Below are 23,461 nucleotides of genomic sequence, written 5' to 3' on the forward strand. Positions count from 1 at the left end.
TCATCTTGCGCCCTGAGTAGAAGCTGGTCAGGAGAGACTGGAAGTGAGGAGGTGAGCCAGCAAAGATCCAGAAGAGAGAGGAGGAGGAGGAGGAGAAGGAGAGAATAAACTGCTAAGAGGAGAGGTGGATGGATAGAGTTGACAGGCATTGCCACAGAGGAAAATCAAGAAAGACAGAAGTAAAGAGGAGTCACTGAGGAAGGTCTGGGGCCCCACAAACCTCCAATGGTTAGCTTAAAGGTGTTAAGAAGAGATTCTGTGAGGCAGAGAGCCAATGCTACAGTAAAGCTGTAGGGCTGTACTCAGAAGTACCCAACTGAGGAAATAAAACATGAAACAAACAGGATTGATGGTGACAAGAGCACCCAGGATTGTGAGAGTATGGGGCTCACCAGGTAGTGTCTTAAATTAAGAGACACCCTGAGGCTCTGAAGATCCTGCAGAGAGGGGTGGAGCAATCCTGACACATGTGTTAAGTTTAGTTGTGGTTAGAATTATTTAGCTAATACTCTCAAAGCTGAAGCTATTCACCATTGCTGTAATAGATAACATTTCACTGCAGTATCAAATGAGTAAATTTTGACTCTGTATGTATTCAGTAAACTGTACCCCCATTTTAAGATCTGTGTGATTCTAAGTTACTAGATAAACCTGTCCCTGTGTCCTAATGCCACTGCCTAGAAATACCAATTCATGTGACTCTTAGAATGTGTATATGGGAGACATGTACCTCCTGCAGAGGCTTGCGGACACTACGCTTTGGGGGAAGGAATATTGAACTGGTAGAACCTCTGCTTTAAATGCAGAATGTGGCATCTCCAAGTAGGGATGGAAATGTCTCCTGTCTGAATCCCTAAACAGCTGCTGACAGTCAGTGGAGATAATACTGAGATAGATGGACCAATAAGCTGACTCAGTAGAAGGTGGTTGCTTCCTAGGTTCCTAGATGTTCCATGTTCCAGAGATCAGACTTCAGTATAAAGCACCTTCTTTGTTTCTAACTGCTATGGACAGCACAAAGGACTGTTGCTATGGGCAGCAAAAATAAATAGACAAAACTACTCCCTGTATTACTCTATGAGTGTGTCGGTTTCATAAGTGTGCCTTCACTAAAGAGGCCTTTATCCATTCATGCAATGACTAACATTCATGATTTTTGCATTTCGGATACGGAAGCCCTTGTTTTTTAGATGCATGGATCGAGGCTACAGAGACAAACCGATAATGTAAATGAGCCTCAGAGCCACACTGATTGCCAATAATATTTCTTTTGACTTCAGTAATTGGCTGTTACCTTCCATTACAGGGATAATATTTAAGAATGAATAGTTTATTTACATTTCCGTTCAGATGGCCTCCATTCAAGTAGCATGGAGCCCACTTTTGGAAGGAAGACTTGAACTAAATATTTAATCATTTCCTGTGCAATTCTAGACTTCCTCTTTATTCTCCCAAGCTGGAAATTGGTCTGATAAGTAGCTACTGTCAATAAATCATAAATTATCCCCCACCCCAATCATCATTTATTCCTTCTGAGATTGTATGTTTGCTGTCCACTGTTAAATGGATCTGTGCCACTAAATACACCAGATGACAAAATATTGCTACAAAAGAGTAAATAAAATGTAAGGAGCATGGGGAATAAAATAAACTACAACTTATTGGGCAATACAATAAAGTCAATGGGTTGTATCCAACTCATGGTTACTCAGAGAACACCCATTGAAATCAACAGACCTAAGTTAAGCATGGCCATTAATTTCACTGTGTATAATGTAGCTGAATACTACTCTGCATTCTTAGAGTGGTATCCAACTAAGGAGTTCCAAGGTGTTCTCAAATTTCACTTTTTCATTTTCTCCATGGACAGAGAAAAAAAAGTTTTGGAGGAAGGGAAAGCTCTCTTAACATTTTTATCTATTCCGACTATGCTAAAGCTATTAAACTGTAACTATTGTATGGGTTACTATTATGAAACTGTTAGTCCTCCTATGAAGACTGGAACTCCCATCATAGAATTATAGAATTATAGAGTTGGAGGGGACACCAAATGTCATCTAGTCAACCCCCTGCAATGCAGGAAACAGTTAAGTCAGCTGTCTGTGGAAATAACTGTATGGTTGGAGCTCTGCTCCTGAATCTGATCTGACGGTGTGACATGCTCCTACTTAGGGTGCTGGTCAGCCATGCCCTTTTCTAGGATACTCCATTGCATCCTCCTCCTTTACTCTGCAGTTTTCCATTCTCCCTGCCTGCCATATCAGCATTTCATGCCCATTGAGTATGCTTAGTCCTATCCTTTAACTTTATCGAGCCCTGTCCACAAGTAATTGTGCAAAGGATCACAGCCTTTACAGCTCTAGCTGATTCTGTCTTTACTTCCTGCTATTTTTAGTGTAAGCATTTCCAAGACAAAACGAGGAGGGTGGAGAAGGGAAAAGAACTGACCAAATGCCTGTGTTTTTGAGACCATTCTCCAAAGCTGCTGCTTGTTCATGCGCATGAAGCTCGATTAAGTAATCAGCAGCTGCACTGATGCAGAATTATAGCAGCACTTCTTCGACAAAAGACTACACAAGCTCAAGATGCAAAGTGTTGAATGGAAGAAGAAGCAGACATTCCACCCAGTTGTCCTCTGTGGAATAACGTTAATGAAATTTGGCAGCGGTATGAATGGCTTGATGCCCATGAACACAATCCTGCACACAGGCACACTTAAGCTCATTAAAAGTAATGGCTTTAAGTGCACCTAACACTGGTTTGGGCTGTGGTCTGTGTGTTTTCATTCTTTGCTATTAAGAGGTAGATGGTCCATCTTAATTTAACAGACTGCTTTTCCTCTCCATGCTTCAGATCAAAGAAGCAGAATCAAGGAGAGAGGAAAAATGATTCCTATTCTTCAGCTTGGATGTTGTCCTTTTCTTCATCCCAGGAAAACTGCCAGTGGTTTTTCTGGGCAGAGATACCCAGGTTAGTGCCTTCAAGATGTTGTTGAACTACATTTCCCATCTTCCCCGGCTATAAGCCATGCTGTCTAGGGCTGATGGGAGTTGTTGTCCCACAACATCTGGCAGACACTGCATTGGCTAGCCTTGTTTTAGGGAGAAGACTCTGATCAGCATGCGCAGCACTAAAAGGGGGCTTTGATGTGCATGTTAACAACACGTTGCATCCATCTTGAGAGCAGCTGCTTAAACTGCTTGTTCTCAGTTGTGTGGCTAATTCTGCATGTGTACAGTCAAGACAATATGCACATAAATACCATGTGCTGATTTGGGAAATGTGTGGGATTGAAAACAATAGATAAAGCAATGCACAAATATGATAAATAATAGAATCAATAAATTGGATTGAGGGGATTGTGGTCAGGACTCCTGTTTTTTTGGCTGGCCATAATTCCCCAGCCCCAGTGCTGGATTTCCACACAAACTAAGTAGGCTGTATACAGATGATGGCCTCAGATTATAATGGGCCTCTAAATACAAGAGGAGAAAGCAATCCTAAATTTCAATGACTTTGCTCTAAAAAAAACCCTAATCACAAAATTATGTTAAATGTAATGTCATATGTAGGACACGTGCAGTGCACATTGTATTGGCTGTTCCATTTTGTAAGTAATGAGTTTTGTGTTTAACTGCTCTCATGTTGCTGAACTTTTAAAAGTTTTCATACGTGCTAAGTAGCAGATCATAAGGGTGTTTTCATATAAAGGTACGGTATTACGTATATAAATAGGCTTATTGCTAGATGCAACTTTGAGTTAGGCTGTTCGTTTTTTGTTGCACCCATGCCTATGTACTGGTATATATGCAAATGTAAAAGTTAATTATTTCAATTTTCATTGTCCTGTCTGTTAGAATAATGTCATGAGGCCTCTTATACTTGATATAGCTTAAGGCCTCAGCGTAGGCTAATTCAACCCTGCCCAGCACCCAAAATCAAAGGCCTAGGTAGCTCAAGTGATATATCAGCAGAACAGTACACATATATATGCACACTTCCACCTGCCACACGGAATTCCACCCCCTCCCTTTTCTAACTACACACACTATGGCATCGGGCCATATTTATTCGACTAGAGGAAAGAAAATTTTTATTGCTTGAAGAGACCAGGAGATCATTTATTCACTTCAGGGAATCTTCTCTCTTGCTTTACATGGCCTTTTTTTAATAAAGAAAAGAAATAGAGTTCTTCGGTTAGGCTACTCTAATTCCAAAGTTATTACAAAAGTAATTATAAAGGTTATACATGACATGTTATTACAGCTTTGGTTTGTTATTCCCAATGACTTACCGAACCAGGCTGCCCAATTCTAACTATATTTATTTGAAAGCAAGTGGTGATGGGTTTCAGAACGAACTTCCACCAGTAAAGGGATTAGGATTATAAAGCTAAAGGCTGCAGTTGATTGAATCAGGCGTTTGAGCAGGAAGCTGCCTGACTCCACTCTGGCAGGCAGCAGCTCTCCAAGATCACAGGCAGAGATATTTTAGTCTTTTCTTCATCCATTCAACAAGATTTATAGATCGTTGAATAATAATAATTAAAAAAATGATCTCAAAGTTGCTTGCATGATAGAGTATAGACTATTCATAAGCAAATACCGATAAAACATTTCCCACCTGGTTCTTTTATTATTACCCAAACAAGTTTTCTGGGTGGTTTCCATAAGCGATAAAACACAAAAAAGCAATCCACTTTAAACAAACAGCATAAAATTAAAACCAGCACACAACACAGAGCAAAGGGGAATGTAGGGGGGGGGAATGGAAGCACCCAACAGATAGTCATAAAAAAGCTGGTGGGGGGGACAGGGTGGTCTTTTCCTGGTGCCTTAAAGACCCCAGAGTAGGTAGGTCAACTCCAGAAAGGGCTTTCCATTAGCTCCAAAAGCAGAGAAGCCAGAGATTGATCCTTATACCTTCTCTACGCAGAGAATGAGCTTCATCATGCAACTATAACCCTCCCCCTTTATTCTTAGGTCAGATCCAAACCATACATTTTAAACACATGACTTCCCCAAATAATCCCCTTGGAACTGTAGTGTACCCCCTCACAGAGCTCCAGTTCTCAGCACCCTTAACCAACCACAGTCCACAGGATACTTTGGGGGATGCAATGAGCTTTAAATGGATGGTGTGTACAAAAGGAGATGAAATTACATCCCATGCAATTATAAGCTTCTGAACAACTCTGCATGATTAAGTATGTTGCACAGCTTGAACATTTTCACATACCGTATCTGTATGAGGGAACTTTTAGTCTGATCAGTTGCTGGATGAGAGGTTGCCCAGGAGCCCTGGTTAAGCAGCCACTCTTTCTCCGAGGAAGTGTAGGAGGCAAAGTATAATTTTCAACAACTTGTCTTCTTAAGAAGTGTATAACAGCACTTGCAGATCTTTCAGGCCCCTGATCTACAATACTATACCACACTACAATAAAACATGATGGGATGACTCCTCCAAAGCACAACCTATAATAACAGAACTTTGCTAATTCCCATGAGTGTAAATACTCAGTCTAGAGGTTCAGCAGCTGGCTGCTGCAGGGATAGAAATGGACAGGGAAAACTCTATATATACAATTTTTATTAAATTTTCTGTTTTACAATTTTGAATACTTATTTTAAACATCCTTAAATTATCAATGATTTCCCTTCTTCTCTTTCCATGGTACATTTTGCATACCATACATCCCAGCATATTTTACATAAACTAAACCATTCAGTATTCCATTATTACACCCATCAAAACTAATTTACACTGTTGAATTTATCTTAATGCTGCCAACGTTTTCAAGTGAACACATCCCTCCCATATATTCAATAAACATTTCCCCATCTTCTCTAAACGTATGTTCTTCTCTTATTCTATATGTTAAGTCTGCAAGCTGCACATATTCTATCAGCTTAAGTTGCCATTATTCTTTAGTTGGGACCTTGCTCGTTTTCCATTTTTGGGCTAACGGGAAAACCTCTACATGTGAATATTTAATCTGTGGACAAAAAACAAGGGAGAGCCTTTAAGCACTATCTGTAGGCTTCTATGAAGCATCCCTACTGTCCACCATTCAAAACTAGAGTAGATGGATGCCTGGTCCAACCCACAGGTGTTAGTGCTCTTATGAATCTAGTACCAGTGTACATATGTGTATGGAAGCACCTAGGCTTGCACGCTTCTTTGAATTCTACCATAAGTGGCTCAGAACATGGAAAAAGATGAAGCAAAAGTCATATGCATTTAAAACCTTGGGCTTCTCCAAAATAATCCTAGAAACTGTAGTTTACCCACTCACACACCCCAGAGTTTCACTTCCCAGCACCCTTAAGCTACAGTTCCCATGACAGAGGGGAAACCATGTGCTTGAAATGTGGGTTAAATGTGCTTTGAAGGGGATGGTGTGGACATTGGTGGTCCCAACATACCTGCCTATGGTGGGTGAGCAGGAAGAGGCTGCAATTCTTTGCACCCTTAGTTAGGCACACAACTCTTATGCAATTCAGCAGGATTTACTTCTGAGTAATAGGTACGCAGGTGGCGCTGTGGGTTAAACCACAGAGCCTAGGACTTGCTGATCAGAAGGTCGGCGGTTCAAATCCCCGCAGCGGGGTGAGCTCCTGTTGCTCGGTCCCTGCTCCTGCCAACCTAGCAGTTCGAAAGCACGTCAAAGTGCAAGTAGATAAATAGGTACCACTCCGGCGGGAAGGTAAATGGCATTTCCATGCTCTGCTCTGGTTCACCAGAAGCAGCTTAGTCATGCTGGCCACATCACCCGGAAACTGTACACCGGCTCCCTTGGCCAATAAAGCGAGATGAGCACCGCAACCCCAGAGTTGGTCACGACTGGACCTAATGGCCAGGGGCCCCTTTACCTTTACTTTAACCAGCCTACACTAGGGATGAAACTAGGTTTTATTTCATCTGGGTCAAACACCCTGTTTGGCACCCCCAAACTGCCTACACTGCACTCCTATGACCACCTAACGGAAGTGAGACTCACTGAGGTATGTAGTATAGGATTGCATTTTTAGCTGATTTTATTTGGCAACAGAACTTCTGCAGGACTCCCTGCCTCCCTCCCTGTCCTTGAGCTCTCGTTTGCTCCAGCCCCATCTGCACCAAGGAGAAACCCGTGCCCTAAAGTGAAGACAGAACAAAAAAGCCTTATTTTGAATGGTGTTTTTTTCCAAAATCGGGGAAAGTGTTGTCGCGGACTACCTAGCCGCCGCTCCTTCTTGCCTTGCCATCTCTCCCTCTCCTAACAACCGGCCGTCCTTGGGGAGGGAGGGGGCGGATGGCGGAGCATCCGAGCTGTGAAAACGCCGCGGCAGCATCTGGGGAACTGGCTGCGTGCGTGAGGCAGAGAGAGAAGCCGACGTGATTACTTCAGAATTTATTTAAAGACTGGTGGAAACCACTGCAGCAGCTTCCAGGGGAAACCCCAAGCCCTGAGAAAGGGAGCGATTGCGTACCGTACACGACTTCCGCTCCCCGGATTCCCACGTCCCGCAAACTCCCGAGTCAGTCAGTGAACTCATCTCTTGCTTCGCTCTTCTGGCAGGCATTCCGGGGCGGCTTCCTAGCAGATCTCCCTCTCCTTGTCAGATGATATAACTGATAGCAGCGGCTCTCCGAAGATTACAGGGAAGGGAGGGAAAGGAGGGAAGGCCCCCTTTGGCTCCTCTGATTAGATCAACCCGGTGGCCCTGTCGTTGTAATAGCCTCTTGGAGATAAATTATCCACGCAGTGATAATTATAGAGATGTATGAAAATAACAGGGGAGGGGAGATTAGCGAAAGCAAGGAATAGGAAAAAAGCAAGATACCTTAAACTTAGCCAGACCATTGGTCCATCTAGTTCAGTGTTGGCTACACAGACTGGCAGCAGCACCTCCAGGGCCGGATTTAGGTTTGATGAGCCCCTAAGCTACTGAAGGTAATGGGCCTTTTATATGTCCAGCTGTTCTTGGTCAACAACAAATTGTCGCTGTTTTTTGTGTTGAATATATGCTATATGGTAATTTACGGACCTAATAGCCATTTGCACATAAAATACTGTATGTATTTTATCAAAGTAATTGATATAGAAATGAGCAAACCAGTGATATTTTAGGGAGCAGGCTAGCAGGCGGGGCCCATTACTTACATCAAAGGAGCCTACACAACACCAAACACTGTTGCTGTAGGTAGGTTTTATTTTACTTGTTTTTTATCTTATATTTTAGAAATGCACATCCAGGTTTTTCTTTCCTTTAAATTTTTTGGGGGCCCCCAAGAGAGTGGGGCCCTAAGCTATAGCTTGTTTAGCTTATATGTAAATCCCGCACTGAGCACCGCAGGCGGGCAGACTGGGGAGATTCCCAGCCCCACCTGGAGATACCAGGGACTGAGGCAGAGTGGTATAGTGGTTAGAGTGTCAGACGACGACCTGGGAGATCGGGGTTCGAATTCCCCACTCGATGAAGCTGGGCCAGTCACTGCCTCTCAGCCTAACCTGCCTCACAGGGTTGTCATTGTTGGGATTAAATGAGGAGGGAAGGAGAGTGTGAGCCACCCTGGAGAAAAAGGTGAGGGGGGCGGGGAACTGTTGTAGTCCAGAAGGCTCGGAGGGCGCCAGGTTGCCTACACCGCTTTGTTCCATGCCTGAGAACTGTGTGTACCCCTTGAGGGCGAAAGAAAGGCAGGATGTGTGTGTGTGTTACATGCTGTAGGGAAATATGGAACTACAATATGCGGCTCTCTTGCTGACGGCCGATATGGATTTCCTGAAATATTTGTACATTAGGGAAGGGGTGGTGGTGGTTATTCCTCAATGAATGCATGCACCTGTTCATCATCAGAGTTGATTTTCAGCCTTTCTGGTAATGATGCGGCGCGAACACTCAGCGGCTGCAGTCCTTAGTTAACGAAACCCATAGCAACTGCGCGGAGGTTTAGGGGCTGCAATCCTATACTCCGCTTACTTGGCAGTGATCTCATCGGGGCTTACCTCCGAGTAGGCATGCATAGGGCTGCGCTTGCTAATTCTGAGAGGAACGCACCGGATTCCTCCTCTATTTCCTTTACCTCTTACTAAACACCACCGAACAAAGTGCAAAATCCATACATAGGATTGTGCTGCGCGGGTAAGGAACGCAGCTTGCCCGATTTTCTAGCCATTGTAAAAATTATATATCGCAGGCCATTCCAGCTGTCACTCCGCAAAGTTTAATTCCAAGAAAAGCAAAATCCCTGCTTTCTTTCTCTCCCCCCCCCCTTTAATCCGCTGACTTTCCCAGCCACGGAGGGGGGGGGGGAGAGAAAAAAGGGCTGCTGGAGCTTTAAGAGCCGCCTCTCCCCCCTCTCCTCCTCCTAACAATGGTCTCAACCGCGCTCTAGCTCCTCAAAGCAAAAAAAAATTGTAATATGCCATTTTTTCCCCATGGATGTTTCCCCCTTTCGGCTGCCGACGAAGTGACAGGCGGAGGAAAATGCTGAGGTGCCGCCGAGCCGCTCCTGCTGGCGGCCGAAGCGGGTGGCGGGCTGCGCTGGGGCTGCCTTCCCTGAGCAGGAGCGGCGGCGGCGGCGGCGTTGGCGTTGGTCCTGGCAGCCTTGCCCGGGAGGCGAGTGGAGGGGCGGCGGCGGCCGGCTGTGTGTGAGCGCCCAGCGGAGCCAGGGCGAGGACCACCGATTCCCGAGAGACGCGCGGAGAAGACCAAGCTTTAGGTATGTTGCAAAGCCAGAGGGCAAAGGCAGATCTCAAACCACCCCCACCCCCTGCCCCGCACATCCCATTGCAAAGGGAAAGGGAAGGTGGTGGGGAATCAGCCGGGGCTGCTGCCTTTAAAAGATTCTCCTTGGAAATGGAGATGCGAGTCTTTCAATGAAGTCAACTTCTTAAGGCTATTTTATTCCCTTAAAGGATGGGCTGGGTTTCTGGGTGGCAGATGTTGCAGCTGCAAGACTTAGCTCTTAATACCAAGACTTGCTGGTGGAGGGGGGGGGGTGCGGATAAGTGGAAAGGATCTCTCGATCTCTCGCTTGCCAACCCTCTACGTTCTTCTTCTTCTTTTAATTTTTCAAAGGTGATCTCACAGTTCAGCTGAAGCAGCGCGGGAGGGAAGGAGTTAACTAGGAGGAGAAAGATGCATGCAGTGTGCAAGTCAGACAATGGCACGGATTTTCCTCCAGGAATTGCTCTCCGTGGGTGAAGTGAGGTGTAGCTGACAGCATCTGGAAAGGGGAAGGGGGGGGCGGGAGAGGGAGAAGAAAATCGCAGGAATTGCTGGTCGCTGCAAGAGCAGCAGCAGCGGCGGCGTCTCTTTGGAGGTGCTGTAAATATGGTTGGGTGAAGTAGTATCCGAAGGGCAGGGTGAGTTCCTGCTGATGATGTCACGGCAGGCAAAGAGCGAAGGGGGATGGCGCGGATGTAGCCGAAGGGGCAAAGTAGCTCGTGCAATTAAAGACTTGGCTTCCCTGAATGGAGAAATGAAATTGCACGCAGGGCTCCCAAGGGAAGGGTTTAGCAAGAACAGGGGGAAAGTCACCTTATAGTACCATCTTCGGAATATAGAAGAAACCACACCCCTCCCACACCCTGATCCTTTGAAACTGGAAGCCTTCAAGGTGAACTATAGCTGAACGGTAGTGTGATAAGAAGGGAGCCTTTGTTGAGCAGTCAGTTGTGCTCACAAATTGCTCCTCTCACATCCCTACAATTAAAAAAGGAAGAATGGCAATGAACATGTGCCAGGGAACAAACGTGACTGACCTGTGGAGCGGAGTGAATATTACTCTTCTGATTTCTGAGCTTTTTTTTTTCCACCTGGGGCATTTGATATCAAGAGGTAGAGAGAAGCTGGTGGGTGGGGTCAAAATGAAAGAACTAGGATTGACTTGCTGTGCTGTTTGCAGAGGTTTCTCTCTCTCTCTCTCTCTCTCTCTCTCTCTCTCTCTCTCACACACACACACACACACACACACACACACACACAGAGAGACCATCCTCTCCATGGTAGTGATTCAGAATAAAGATAAATTTTGATCAAATTAAGGATTGATACAGGTTGCCTTTTGCACATCAGAAAGCCACAAAGTTGCAGTCTGTAATGGTCTGTTGTTTGGGGTGAAGTGGATATATACCATTATATAATTGCTTCCTTCTGGTAACTTTGAATTATGCAAGTTGTTTTAATTTCCCATGCATCTTGGAATAGTAAATCTCATCACAGGACTTAATGGTTAATTTACTTTACCAACTGCTCTAGCTGATGTGTTGCAGTTTGCACTATGTGAGCTTTGTGTACCAGAGTAGCCCAATGAAATTAATACACATGATTGACAAAGGGTTATTAACTTCAGTGGGTCTACTCTGAGCAGGACTAGCATTGAATACTACCTATAGCACTTTGTACAATAATGTAAAACACCTTGATAAAAATTGCTTTTATAGAAAAAGCAGTCATCTCAAATGGTACTTTCTGTTAGTACTAGTACTGTATTGTGAAACCATATCCTGGGGCAGACTCAGTAGCAGAGGACATGTTCTGATTGCAAAAGGTCCCCAGTTCCATCCCTGATATTTCCAGTTAAATATTTAAAGTTAAATATTTCTGGTTTGGGAATGACCTCTGCTGAGATGTTGGAGTCACATGGACCAGTGATGGATATGTTATCCAAGAAATGTTGGGAGTTTTCTTGTTCCAGATAGACAACTGTGCCCTTTCCCAGGATATGCCATTCCCCTCTCACAGGTTCACAGAATGGAAGAGAAGGAAAGGGGTACAGGGGGTCATCTAGTCCAACCCCCTGCAAGGCAGAAGTCTTTTGCCCCACCCACAACTCTGAGATTGTCTCATGCTGTACCAACTGAGCTATCTTTTCCTACCCAAGTGTTCTGTGGTCATTGAGCATGCTCAGTCCTGATTGGGATGTCTTCTAGTTTCTCCTCTCACCACAAAAACTTGTCTTCCTCTTTTTTTATATATCATGGGGTTTCCCCCAAGCCTCCTGATAAGAGGAATTATTGTGTGGGAGTGGTGCCATTTTTTCCAAAGAAGGATGAACGTTCAGGCTGGGTTACCGATCAGTGATTTTAAATGCAGCTGAGTCCTCCTTTTTCTCAATTTGAATTGAAGCAGGTTTGGGGGAAACGCAGCAAAATGCAGTATTTCACAAGAAACAGCAGGGTAGATAGGGATTGTAGCAAACCAGGAGCACACTAGATGCGGAGTATATGAGAGTGTGTGCACCACTTCAGAGAGAAGGAGTTCGCTATTATAGGATATTATAATGGTTGATATTGTCCAGCTGAAAGTTTGCCAAAGGGTCTACGTTAACTTTTGGTTATTGCCCCTTATAGGAATCTCGTTACTTCTGGAAATGCAATATTCTTTATTGACAGAACTGACGCATGCAAACCCAAAGAAATCACGGAAAAGAATTCATATTTGAATTCACCATTAAACAATTTTTGCAGTGTAAAAAAAGTTCAAAGAAATTTACTCACAAAATCCAAGTTTTAAGCTTGATCTAGGAATCTTTATTTACTAAGCTTTGCATCCCCAAACAATGAATTACAGGATCTCCAAGAGCTGGGCATTGCAGACGAAACATTAATTCCATGAGATGTGCAGTCAATCAAGATTAGCTGAAGCGGAATTAGATGCTCATGTTAATATGAAAAGTCGTGAATTCCTCTATTAGTGCCCAACTCAGATTGTCACTCTGTACCTTTCTCATGCTATATCAGACTGAGTTTCTTACTGACTTATTTTGTAATTCTATTTGCTAGGAGAAAATACATCTCTGGGGGGGGGGACCCCAATCCCATTTGTTTATTTGTTCTGCAATAAAGAACAAACAGTGGCATTAAAAGAATTTCAGACCAATAACCACAGAGCCTTGTGCTTCATTATCTCTGTCTTGCTGTCCTTTCAAAACGTCTTGTAAGGTGAAGGCACTTGATAGGCTTGTGAGCTTCGATGTAAGTTTGTTAATCAATTACCTCATCAGAACATTTTAATGAATCCAAAGATCAGCAGTTAATAAGAGTGTGGTTGGTGAAAGCCTGCTGTAGAAGAAAGGGCACATATGGTATATTATTGGATAGATTCCCTCCCTCCCTCCCTCCCTCCCTCCCTCCCTCCCTCATTTTTACTAAACATCTGAACCTTCCACAGTTAAGCTTAATGTGAAGATCTATCTTAGTATATATATATATTTTCCAGAAAGATGTCGACAGTCACTAAATAATCTCTTTTTTCTACTTAATTCAGATATATCATTGCTAAGGCATAACAACCTCAAATTACAGGAGTAATTTTAAAACTGCAGTGCACAATCCCTTTCCCATACTGTAGATGTAAATAGCAAAAGTCCTATGCATTTTAATAGAGTTAGGTTGTAATTGATTTATGAACACTCTTGGGGTTAAACAGTGTTGTTGTTTTTAATTCCTCTTTCTTTCTCATTTAAAAGTGACTTTTAGGAGAAACTCCACTATTGTGATTAATTTAAACAATGGAGTCGGACAAGATCTCTAAGATCTTAGAGCAAACTCCCTGAAGGTGCAGGAAATCGGCTGCTATGGCAGCTCTGCTAGGTTGCCATCTAGTCTCTGCTTAATCATTCATTTCTTATAATATTTTAAATTCCATTTAAATATCTTTAGAGGAGAGTGCCTGTGCTTATGTAGCCAGAACATCAGCACTCAAGCACATAAGGCAGCTATTAGCAGACTCAGTGGAACCCTGATACAGTGGTACCTCGGGTTAAGTACTTAATTCATTCCGGAGGTCTGTTCTCAACCTGAAACTGTTCTTAACCTGAAGCACCACTTTAGCTAATGGGGCCTCCCGCTGCTGCTGCGCAATATCTGTTCTCATCCTGAAGCAAAGTTCTTAACCTGAAGGTACTATTTCTGAATTAGCGGAGTCTGTAACCTGAAGCGTATGTAATCTGAGGTACCACTGTATTTGCAGAAGTACAAAGCATCTTGGGGGGAGGGGGAAGAAAGCCCACTGCTCCTCCAAAGGGCAGCTGTTCTTTGTGATTTGGAGGCAATGAGCACACTTTGGGGTGAAGAAGACTATAGGTTTTATTCACGCGCAACAAGAATCAGCATACAGCACACATAGAACCGAATGGAGAAAGAAGAGAGAAGAAACAACACATGAATATAAAAAAGTAGAGCAAACTACCTCATTGTCTGGATAGGTCATGTCCCCTGGGATGGGGGGAGAGAGCTGTCCACAGAAATCAAGATTTTAATCAAGGTGGGGTGGTGCACTAGAAGGCCCTCCCCACAAGTGCCCTCAAAAGGTATCAGCAGCAAAGGAAAAAGCGTTCCAGCTCTTTCTAACTCTGTTCTTCCTTGGTGTGAGACTTTTGAAATGAATGCTAATGCACATTCAAAAGCAAGCGCCCTTTATTGCCTTTATTGTGGCCTGGAAGGATGTGTGACTGAGAAAAAAGCATGTGCAACAATCTTGCTGTGTGTCACCTGTATTGAACTTGAGCTGAGAAAGTAGAAAAATCCTACCCCGCTACCCACTGCTTTCATACCCACATTGCAAGTGGGGCTGCACTATTGGGACACAGCACAAGGAGAATGTTAAGCATGTTTTTAACTCACCACCACCACCAAACAAAACCCCCAAAGACACACACTTTCCTGTTTCACATGCATCCATTTGGACTCAAGAGAAGCTCTGGAAACATTTCTGACCATTACCTGTTTTCTGGCTAATCAGCTCTCTGCATCACTCTGACAGTCCTAATCCAGAAGTATACTCTGGTAAAGAGGTCCCTTCCATGTGTCTCTTGGAGGACTACCAGCTTTTCCGTTTCCCCTTCTTTCTGTTGTTATCAAGGCAATCTGCATTGAGTGGGGAGGACTGAGGGTGTTCCAGCCCTATCAAATCATGCCTTGCTTGTGAGCATGCTCAGAGCTTGTTCCTTGAAGGCTAGATCTCATCATATCTTTTAGCATGTTCTGTTAACCAGAGAAGCAACAGGGAGTGTTTCCTACATTGAAGGATATTTTTGTTTTCTTTAGTATTTGTTTCATGACCTTCCTTGCAAGAGAAGGAAGCAAATAACAGTGATCACAGTGTGAGTCTCTTTCTATAATAAATATGCTTTTCTAAAAAATTATGGACATCTTTTGCATGTGCTGCAGCAAACTCTGTATTAACAATTTTCCTGCATGCACACATTAAAAACTGCAGCTGCTGCTGCTGGGTAGAGCACAGCAGGGCAAGCTGATCTTAAGCCAAATGCAAGTATTTTCCAGAGTATTTCCAGAATTGGTGTGTGGATCTGCTTCCAACAAGCCCCTTCCTAATTCTGAATCTCATGAATATGGAGTAATGGAGGGAAATGCTCTTGCTATTATTTCTATATTGGGTGTTTTTTGTGACTTTATCTGTCAGTTTCTAAAATGACTAAAATGACAGACTTTATCTGTCAGTTTCTAAAATGAGAAGTTTGGTCTCTATGACTGTTTGCATATCACACTGACTGACTACCCATCTTTCCCCAAACCTGGACAATATGATTCCTAATCTCAGTGTACGAGGCTGATTACAATTACTCCGGTGTGGTGAACTCTGCACATGACCAGAGATTATTACAAAGCCATGCATTGCAAGTATGTTCTGGTGTGCCTTGGTTCAAATGAAGCAATAATCTTTCATCTGTTGGTTGGAGCATTTTGTTCTGTACTTTTAATTTAGAGGAAAGAAGTGTTTTGTATAATGAAAAGTTAAATTGATTGGGGGGAGAGAGAGAAAAACAGCATGCAACTTGTAGCAAGTGCTTCTTACATTTTAAAAAAGTTTGAGTTTATTTTTTGGCAATGGATGTGTATGGGTCATGAATATGTGAATTCAAAATCTTATGTCATGTGGTATGAAATAATTTCTAAATAAGAGGTATGGAGTCAACTTTCCCTGAAAATCATAGGGGCCCTCTTACAATGCAAGCTATTCTCAACTCCATAGATGTGCAGAGAATAACTGATGCTTTTTAGTGAGGAGACAGTAGAACTCAGCACAGTTTCCTAAACAAATCCTGTTATAAGAAAAACAGCAAGGTTAAAAACTGCAGCCCTACCAAGTCAAAATGTTGCCAGCTGCCACTGGCATAGTACACAACAACCCTGCAGTATAGTCAACTTTTAACATTGCAAGTAACCTTTATTTGGATTTCCAGTCAAAATTCCCATACCTTTCAGTTTGTAGCAGAGGCCAGTCATTCTGCTTAATTGACCCCTTAGGCATCCTCACAGGACAAATCAAACACTCAGCTGTATGCAGAAGCCACCTACTCTGTTGACTTGCCTGCAGACCTATTGCACTTTAAAATGTCTAAAACTTTTGTTAAAAAGCCATGATGTAAGACCCAAGCTGGACCATAGATTCATGTTTTTGATGCTGGGGTTTTTTTCACAGCCCTGGGTTAATGCATATATTTGGTGCAAAATGTTGTTGCCCTGCTTGAGACCGATAGCAAATTAAGGTGCTGCATTATGACAGCTGTGTAGTGAAAGCAGAGTTGCTGATATTGGCATGCAGGTTTGCAGAAGCAGCAAAAATGACAAGGAGGTGGGATTGAAAGGGCAAGATCTCCCCTCCAAAAGCAGTCCAGTAAGGACTGAGCAGGCTCAGTGGCCATAGAATATTGAGTGTCTGTTGAGCAGGGGGAAAGAATGAAAATCTGGAGGAAAGGGAAATGCAGTCTCCTACAGCTGATTGCAACATTGAATAGGAGCACTGCAAAAATGTAACATTAGTTGTTGTTTACAGGTTCCCCTAATTCCGGGTCTTCCTTTGCTTGAAGAATAAGCTTTTTGGTTTGACCTTGTTGCATTGAAATTGGCCCTAATGTTCCTAGATATCAATGGCGGTTTGCCTGTTGGGTCCTTGGGGAGCGCTACCATTTGGCTCTACGGCACTGCATTTTGTTTCCCCTGCTAGATTGCTGTGCTCTGAGAAGAGAGCAATTACGTGTTTCTTGTGGGATTGCAACCATGGTGAAAAATCTGGAAAGTTACTCATTAGTGGCAAAGAAAAGGTGAAAAAAGAAAAGACAAGACAATGCACTAGGGGTAGAAATATACGTTCATGGATCATGCTTTCATCCACTGCCTCCTACTTCACCCTTGTCCAGCTCAGAACCCATTTAATTGTAACCTTGAACTATCAGGTCTTAAACCTCTGGTGTAACCAAATTAAATACAACTCCTTCTAGGTGCCTTGCTCATTATGTGTCCTGAGCATCCCAATTGTATGGTGCACCTAGGATGTCTGCTTCTGAGTCTCTGTTTGCCCCCATGTTAGCTTGCTGGTACCCACACCCAGCCAGCAGTGACTTACCCACACATGGGAAACATCACAAGAGTAACAAATGCAACAACAGTGGCAATCTCTTTTATAGCAAAAAGATGCAGCTACCCACCAATGGCGATTTTGCTCACAGGCATCTCATGTAACAAGCACACAGTAACAGCACCAATCAACAGGTAGCAATTTGTCACTGTAGCAAGCCTACTAATAGTTCCCAGCTGTCAGGGAGAGTTCTAGGCAGAAGGAACAATAGCAATCACTCTGCCTACCCTCATATTTTTCTATTGCTTTTTATTGTTTTGATATATTTTACCCTTTTAATGTTCATTGCGCAGCCCAAGGAACGTGTGTTGTGGGGGGGCGGCTATATAAATATAGCCAAACAAAGTGAGCAATGTACAGCTGACACATCGAGGCAGCTTAAATAGCCTTCCTAGAGTTCTTATTTCAGGAGAACATTTTTATGTCGCATTGGAAGTTATATGCTGTTTTCCATCAATACACAGAGGCAACAATACGGTTCAGTCAATGCATATGATTAACAAAACAAAGGTACCAAAGTCTTGAGGAATAACTTTTGGCTTCTGCTTTCTTTGGCTGCCCTGATACAGTTAAAAGGGTGCTGTGGCTAAGGTGGCAGTTAGAGGGTTTGGAGACTGAAGCTTGCTATGTGATCTCAGGTATTCTGGCTGAGGCTAGGTGGCGTTAAGGTGTAAACAGCAAACTTGTCTGAAGTGCTGTCTGATGCTTCAAAATTTGTGTGTATCTATCCCAGTTGTAAATAACTGAGCCATGTTTATTGGTATGGCTCACTTTCCCACTCAGTCCTTCAAGTACTTTACAAAAGGAATCCAGTCCAAAAGCAGAGATAAAACACCAATATAAGCCACTCGGAATATTAACACACAAAAAGAGTAGAGCATCTAGGAAAAGAACAAGAATCGGAGCCAATAACATGGGCTAGAATGGCAGAATCACTTGAGATCAAAGGCAAAATAGAATGGTCATGGTTTGATGCTACAGTTGTAATATATGGACGACATATTAGTTAATAATTTTAGCTAGTACACAGTTCATTTTCATTTCCTGATGTTTTAAGGTTAATAATCTTCTGAACTAGCATAGAATTTCTAAGATGTTGGCCATAAATGTTTATTGAGAAATATCCAACAGCATATTGGATTTGTGAAATTACCTTGTGTTGCACAGCACCAGGCACCTTAAGATAGGTTATGATAATTGTGACATTAATTGATTTTCCAAAAGCTACCCTTAGGCTAGGCTGCAACAATCTTGGAACAAATTAGCTTTGTAGAATAGCATTTCTGTCCTTCTCATTTTGAGGAAGGAATTATGTGAAGGGCAATTAGCTTTCTTATTGGAAGAGATCACCTAAGTGGAGGCCTGACTCCACCCTAGGCTGCCAAGAAGGGTAGAGCGTTATGACATTTTTAATGTTGACTTTCTGCTGAGTTCAGCATTGAAGTTGAGCTCTGCTATAGGAAAGTGTTGGGAAGTACTATCTTTGGCAATTAATAGTAGCCATGGGCACCACTACAAACAGTCAGAAGATGGCACGCAGGAGAGTGGGTGGATAAAGGTCAGATAAAAGAAACGAACTTTGAAAATGAAATCTTTGACATGATTTCAAAGGACACTGTCTGTGTCAATCTGCTGGTGAGACTTTAAACATATCCCTCTCCTGAAAGAGGAACACTTCCAGAACTGTGGATTATTAATTGTTATTAATAATTAACAATATTATTAATAATAAATGATTATAATAATTCAATAAATAAATATATTATTGTTGTTATTAATTATTTTACTGCCAGGAAGGGAGTCAATCTTGAAATGATTGACTTTATTATATATAATAGCTTCCTAGATGCTATTGGTACTTAGAGGATTATTTTTCATTCCTCCCACCATTTGTTTTTTGCTTTCAGAAATGATGTGTGAAGTGATGCCCACGATAAACGAGGACACCCCGATGAGCCAAAGGGGGTCCCAGAGCAGTGGCTCGGACTCGGATTCTCACTTTGAGCAGCTTATGGTGAATATGCTAGATGAGAGGGACCGTCTCTTGGACACACTTCGAGAGACGCAGGAAAGCCTTTCTCTGGCCCAGCAACGCCTCCAGGATGTCATCTACGATAGAGATGCTCTCCAGCGGCAGCTCAACTCTGCACTGCCCCAGGTACGTTGGGTGTCCATACATTCCCGGTCATTTTAACTCATAAACATTGCGTTTGCAGCGCATCATCTCAATGGATAATATATGAGTTCCTTAAAGATCCAGTGTAAGAAGCTACAAAGCACTTTTTGTATGGTTTAACTATTGGACTTAAGCACTGACACTCAGTGTGCCTAGTTATATATATATAGATTCAATAAGAAGGAAATTGAACCCTTGAATGTGCAAATTGCCTCTGGTTCCATCAGAAAGTCATATGCCTTGATCCAGAGCTTTATATGTGCGCCAGTGTGCAGATGGAACCACGATGCACTTTAAGCAGTCTTTCTCAAGGAAAGGAAAGCATGTCAATGCATCCTTTTGTAGGCACAATGCTACCCTTACCTCTGAAATGAATGGCAAGACCTTACAGATAGAATGGGGCTGCCCTGCACATGTACTCTGCACATTGGATCTCTTCTACTTAACAGGTTTGCTGCATTTAGATGACGATGACGATTTCAAAGTTTACTTTAAACTTAATTGCTGCAAGACAGGAAACAACATGAATGTATCTATTTGAGGAAAGAATAGAATGTATCTATTGATTGATTCAGGGACAGTGTACAATCTAATATCAATGCAATACAAACATAAAAGTAATAAAAACTTATGCCAATTAATAGAACGTACCTGGTAAATTAGTCTAAGGGAAAGGATGCTCTTTATCTGAGCCAAATCAGGCATAGGGTAGCCTAACATCAAAGCCATGCCAATGCATGCCCACCCCACAGAAAACCATATTGGGAAGCTTGGAGAGCAATGCAGCCCCACTGCCCATTGCCTGCCACTACTGCAGTGTCACAGACAGTGTCACAGACGAGATTGCAAATATATTTCCCATGGAAATAGAGGCATGTATTCAATTCTCGGCAACTCTGCTCAAGCTTCACCTTCCAGCTTTCCCACTGACTTTTTTTTTAAAGCTCCCTGATACTATTTATATCAGAGCCTCAAAGCTACAGTCTTTAAGATGCAGTTGCAAACCACATGCAAGCAGTTGCAAAATGTAAAGGGACTTCTTGCATACAGCAAGGAACACAAGTCTCTTTGCTGAGCTATTTCTACCCCCTTGCTTTGATCTTGCAGCATTGCAATTGCATCAGACATCAAGTTGCACAGTATCAAAACCCTCCCCTCCCCTCCCCTCTCTCTGCTGCTTTCCATTACACAGCTGATGGGCAAGGGCGGTGGTCCCAGGGGTCCGGTGAAATACCTGCTTTCACAGGTGTCTAGAAGAGGGAGCATCAGTGAATCCAGATGCAGCCATTCCAACAGGACAAATGCTATGCTGGGAAATGCTTCTTCTATATCCCGCTTAAAGGTTTAAGAGCCCTGTTGTCCTGTGTTCCTCATGCACTCTGGTCCCAAAACAAACATACTATGGTGGGAAGGAAAGGACTGAGTGTATTTAAACCATGTCTGAGTGTCTAGAGGTGTCCAGCATGGGCTACAAGGGGCTGGAGGGAAAAAAAATGTTTCCCTTTATTTATATGGGTGTACAGATCTCGAGATAAACTGGAACTAACCAATGATGGAACAGAAGAAGAAGCGTTCTGAGCAGTGAGCTGTTGGCCCAGGCCTTGAAGCAGGGTGGGTAGGTAGGGACAATTGTCCTTACACAGAAAACTCTTGGGACTTGGTTTGGAGAGAAATGGAGGTGCGTGCCCTCCAAGTCCCAGACAGCCTTACTTCCTGGTGGCATTTTCTACTCCCAGGTAGGAGAAGCCTGTATGACTGGCAGCAGGGAGGGAAAGACAAGCTGGATAATAAATTGGGGACAATGAGATCCAGGGGATATCGAGAGCCAATAGTGGTGGCAGGACTTGCAGAACTCAGGACATATACAAGTAAATGAGACAGACCTCTGGGCTCCAGAAAGCAGAGAGGAACTGACAGTAGATCCTAGGGATAGGGAACAGTGTCTAAACCAGGCACCCCCAAACTCGGCCCTCCAGCTGTTTTGGGACTACAACTCCCATCATCCCTAGCTAACAGGACCAGTGGTCAGGGATGATGGGAGCTGTAGTCCCAAAACAGCTGGAGGGCCGAGTTTGGGGGTGCCTGGTTTAAATCGAGTTCATAACTCATTTATAATTGTTGTGCATACATATCATTCTGCTATGCTTTACTACAAGTTGCACATCAGGAAGCCAGAAACACACGAAGCTTGAATATAGGAACTTAAATCAGCTAAAGGACACAATTAATTCTCCTTTTTTAAAAACAACAACAAAAAACTAGATAAGATCCTTCATAGAGAAGTCAAGGACATTGTAATGATTTTTTTTCAAAAACTAGGCCCAGAAAAATGGTATTTGGGCACTGCCAAGACAATATGCTATTTGTGTTTACAAATCGTGTGACTTAAGGCATGTCTGAATGGCAGTAACAGCTGGACTTTGATCATTTCTTACTATGTTCTGTCTTAACCCCAGGGAGGTTAAGTGGAATCCTTAAAAAGCACATGTGCCATTTCTTGAGCCATGTAGATAAAAGGGTGGCAGTTTGAAACTTTGCCTTAGGATTCCTTCCTCTTCCTACCTATTGTCTTTCAACTTCACCTTGCCCAAACAAATGGAACCTGATATTCTTTAGCCACGTGTAGAGACCAGTCTCTTCCTGTGCATTGTAGTCAGTGGTTATACAGTGCCATCACAAAATAAGGCAGGCAAAATATGCTGCTGGTAAATGTGAAGCCTGTTTGGTGATGTTTGGTAGCACTTGACAAAGAACACCTATTCATTTGGTCCCCCCCCCCCTCAGAAAAGTGGGCTTGTGCTGCAATATTTAAAGCATGGAATAGGATCACATTTACAATCTGATGGAATCGGACGGTAGTGCAAGGAAGCAGGAAGTACCTTCAATATAATTGGAGCTGGTAGAGTTATATTCTAGAGTGTATTATAACCATTTAGTATTTAATAAATATGGTAGGCAGCAATCTGCCCGTATTTAGTAAAATCTGGCATTTAGCATTTATTCTCAGGAGCTGCACATTATTTCGGATTTAGCAAGCACTTGAACTTTAGCAGGGATGGGTATACAGATCTTGATATATCCAGCTTCATTCCTAGTTTATTACAAAGGCCTGTTTTTAACCTTACTTATGTAATATGTGAGATGGCAAATGTTCTGCTATTACAGTTCTGGTTGAGTAGTTGCTGTGAATATAAATGGCTAATTTAAGAAACTGTATATGAGCTTTTATTTGGAATCAGTTAGTGAAGAAGGGATATGATCTTTTCCGTATGCAAAGAGACTTCGTTCTGATGCATACATATTCAAGAAGCAAAAGACTGGCAAGAAATAGGATTTGTTTCTTTAAAAAATATATTTTTATCTTCCATGTGGAAGTGTTGCCCACTGGGAATGACAGAGCTAGTCTTATTGAACTCTCATCAAATAATGATGCACATTTCAAATCCTATCCTTGTTTCTTTACAAAATAGAGCTAGGCAGGATGAGTATCGTAATCTAGCACCAAACGAGTGGAGCATGTGGATTTTGTTACTGTGTAGTAATTCTGGCAAAGAGAAGTGTTCAGAATCTGTGCTCATCTTCTTAGGGCGCGATGAGAGCCTGTTGGATCACACCAATGGCTCATCTAATCTAGTGTTGTGTTCTCACAGTGGCCACCCAGATGCCTCTGAGAAACCTGCAATTAGGACCTGAGCACAACAGCACTTTTTACCTTGTGGTTTTTGGCAACTAGTATGCAGAAGCACGGGACGCGGGTGGCGCTGTGGGTGCGCAGTTTGAAAGCACATCAAAGTGCAAGTAGGTAAACGGCCTATCCGTGCGCTGCTCTCGTTCACCAGAAGCAGCTTAGTCATGCTGGCCACGTGACCCAGAAGCTGTCTGCGGACAAACGTTGGCTCCCTCGGCCAATAAAGCG

The 23,461-nt window shown here is 43.0% G+C and overlaps 1 protein-coding gene across 3 annotated transcripts in view; it reads left to right on the forward strand.

Annotated features, from left to right (window-relative positions):
• The first annotated feature begins 9,440 nt into the window (after positions 1 to 9,440).
• Positions 9,441 to 23,461, forward strand: part of PPFIA2 (PTPRF interacting protein alpha 2) — a 266,876-nt gene continuing 252,855 nt past the window's right edge. For 2 of the 3 annotated variants that reach the window (XM_081878567.1, XM_081878560.1), the window contains exons 1-2: positions 9,441 to 9,705; positions 19,277 to 19,527. In XM_081878567.1, coding sequence (XP_081734693.1) covers positions 19,279 to 19,527 — 249 coding nt within the window. In that variant the 5' untranslated portion in view covers positions 9,441 to 9,705; positions 19,277 to 19,278. The remainder of the gene's footprint in view (positions 9,706 to 19,276; positions 19,528 to 23,461) is intronic. The other variant, XM_081878561.1, reaches the window with a different exon arrangement.

This window comes from Podarcis erhardii, assembly GCF_964252035.2.
Source record: "Podarcis erhardii genome assembly, chromosome: 10".
In the NCBI taxonomy this organism is placed as follows: domain Eukaryota; kingdom Metazoa; phylum Chordata; class Lepidosauria; order Squamata; family Lacertidae; genus Podarcis; species Podarcis erhardii.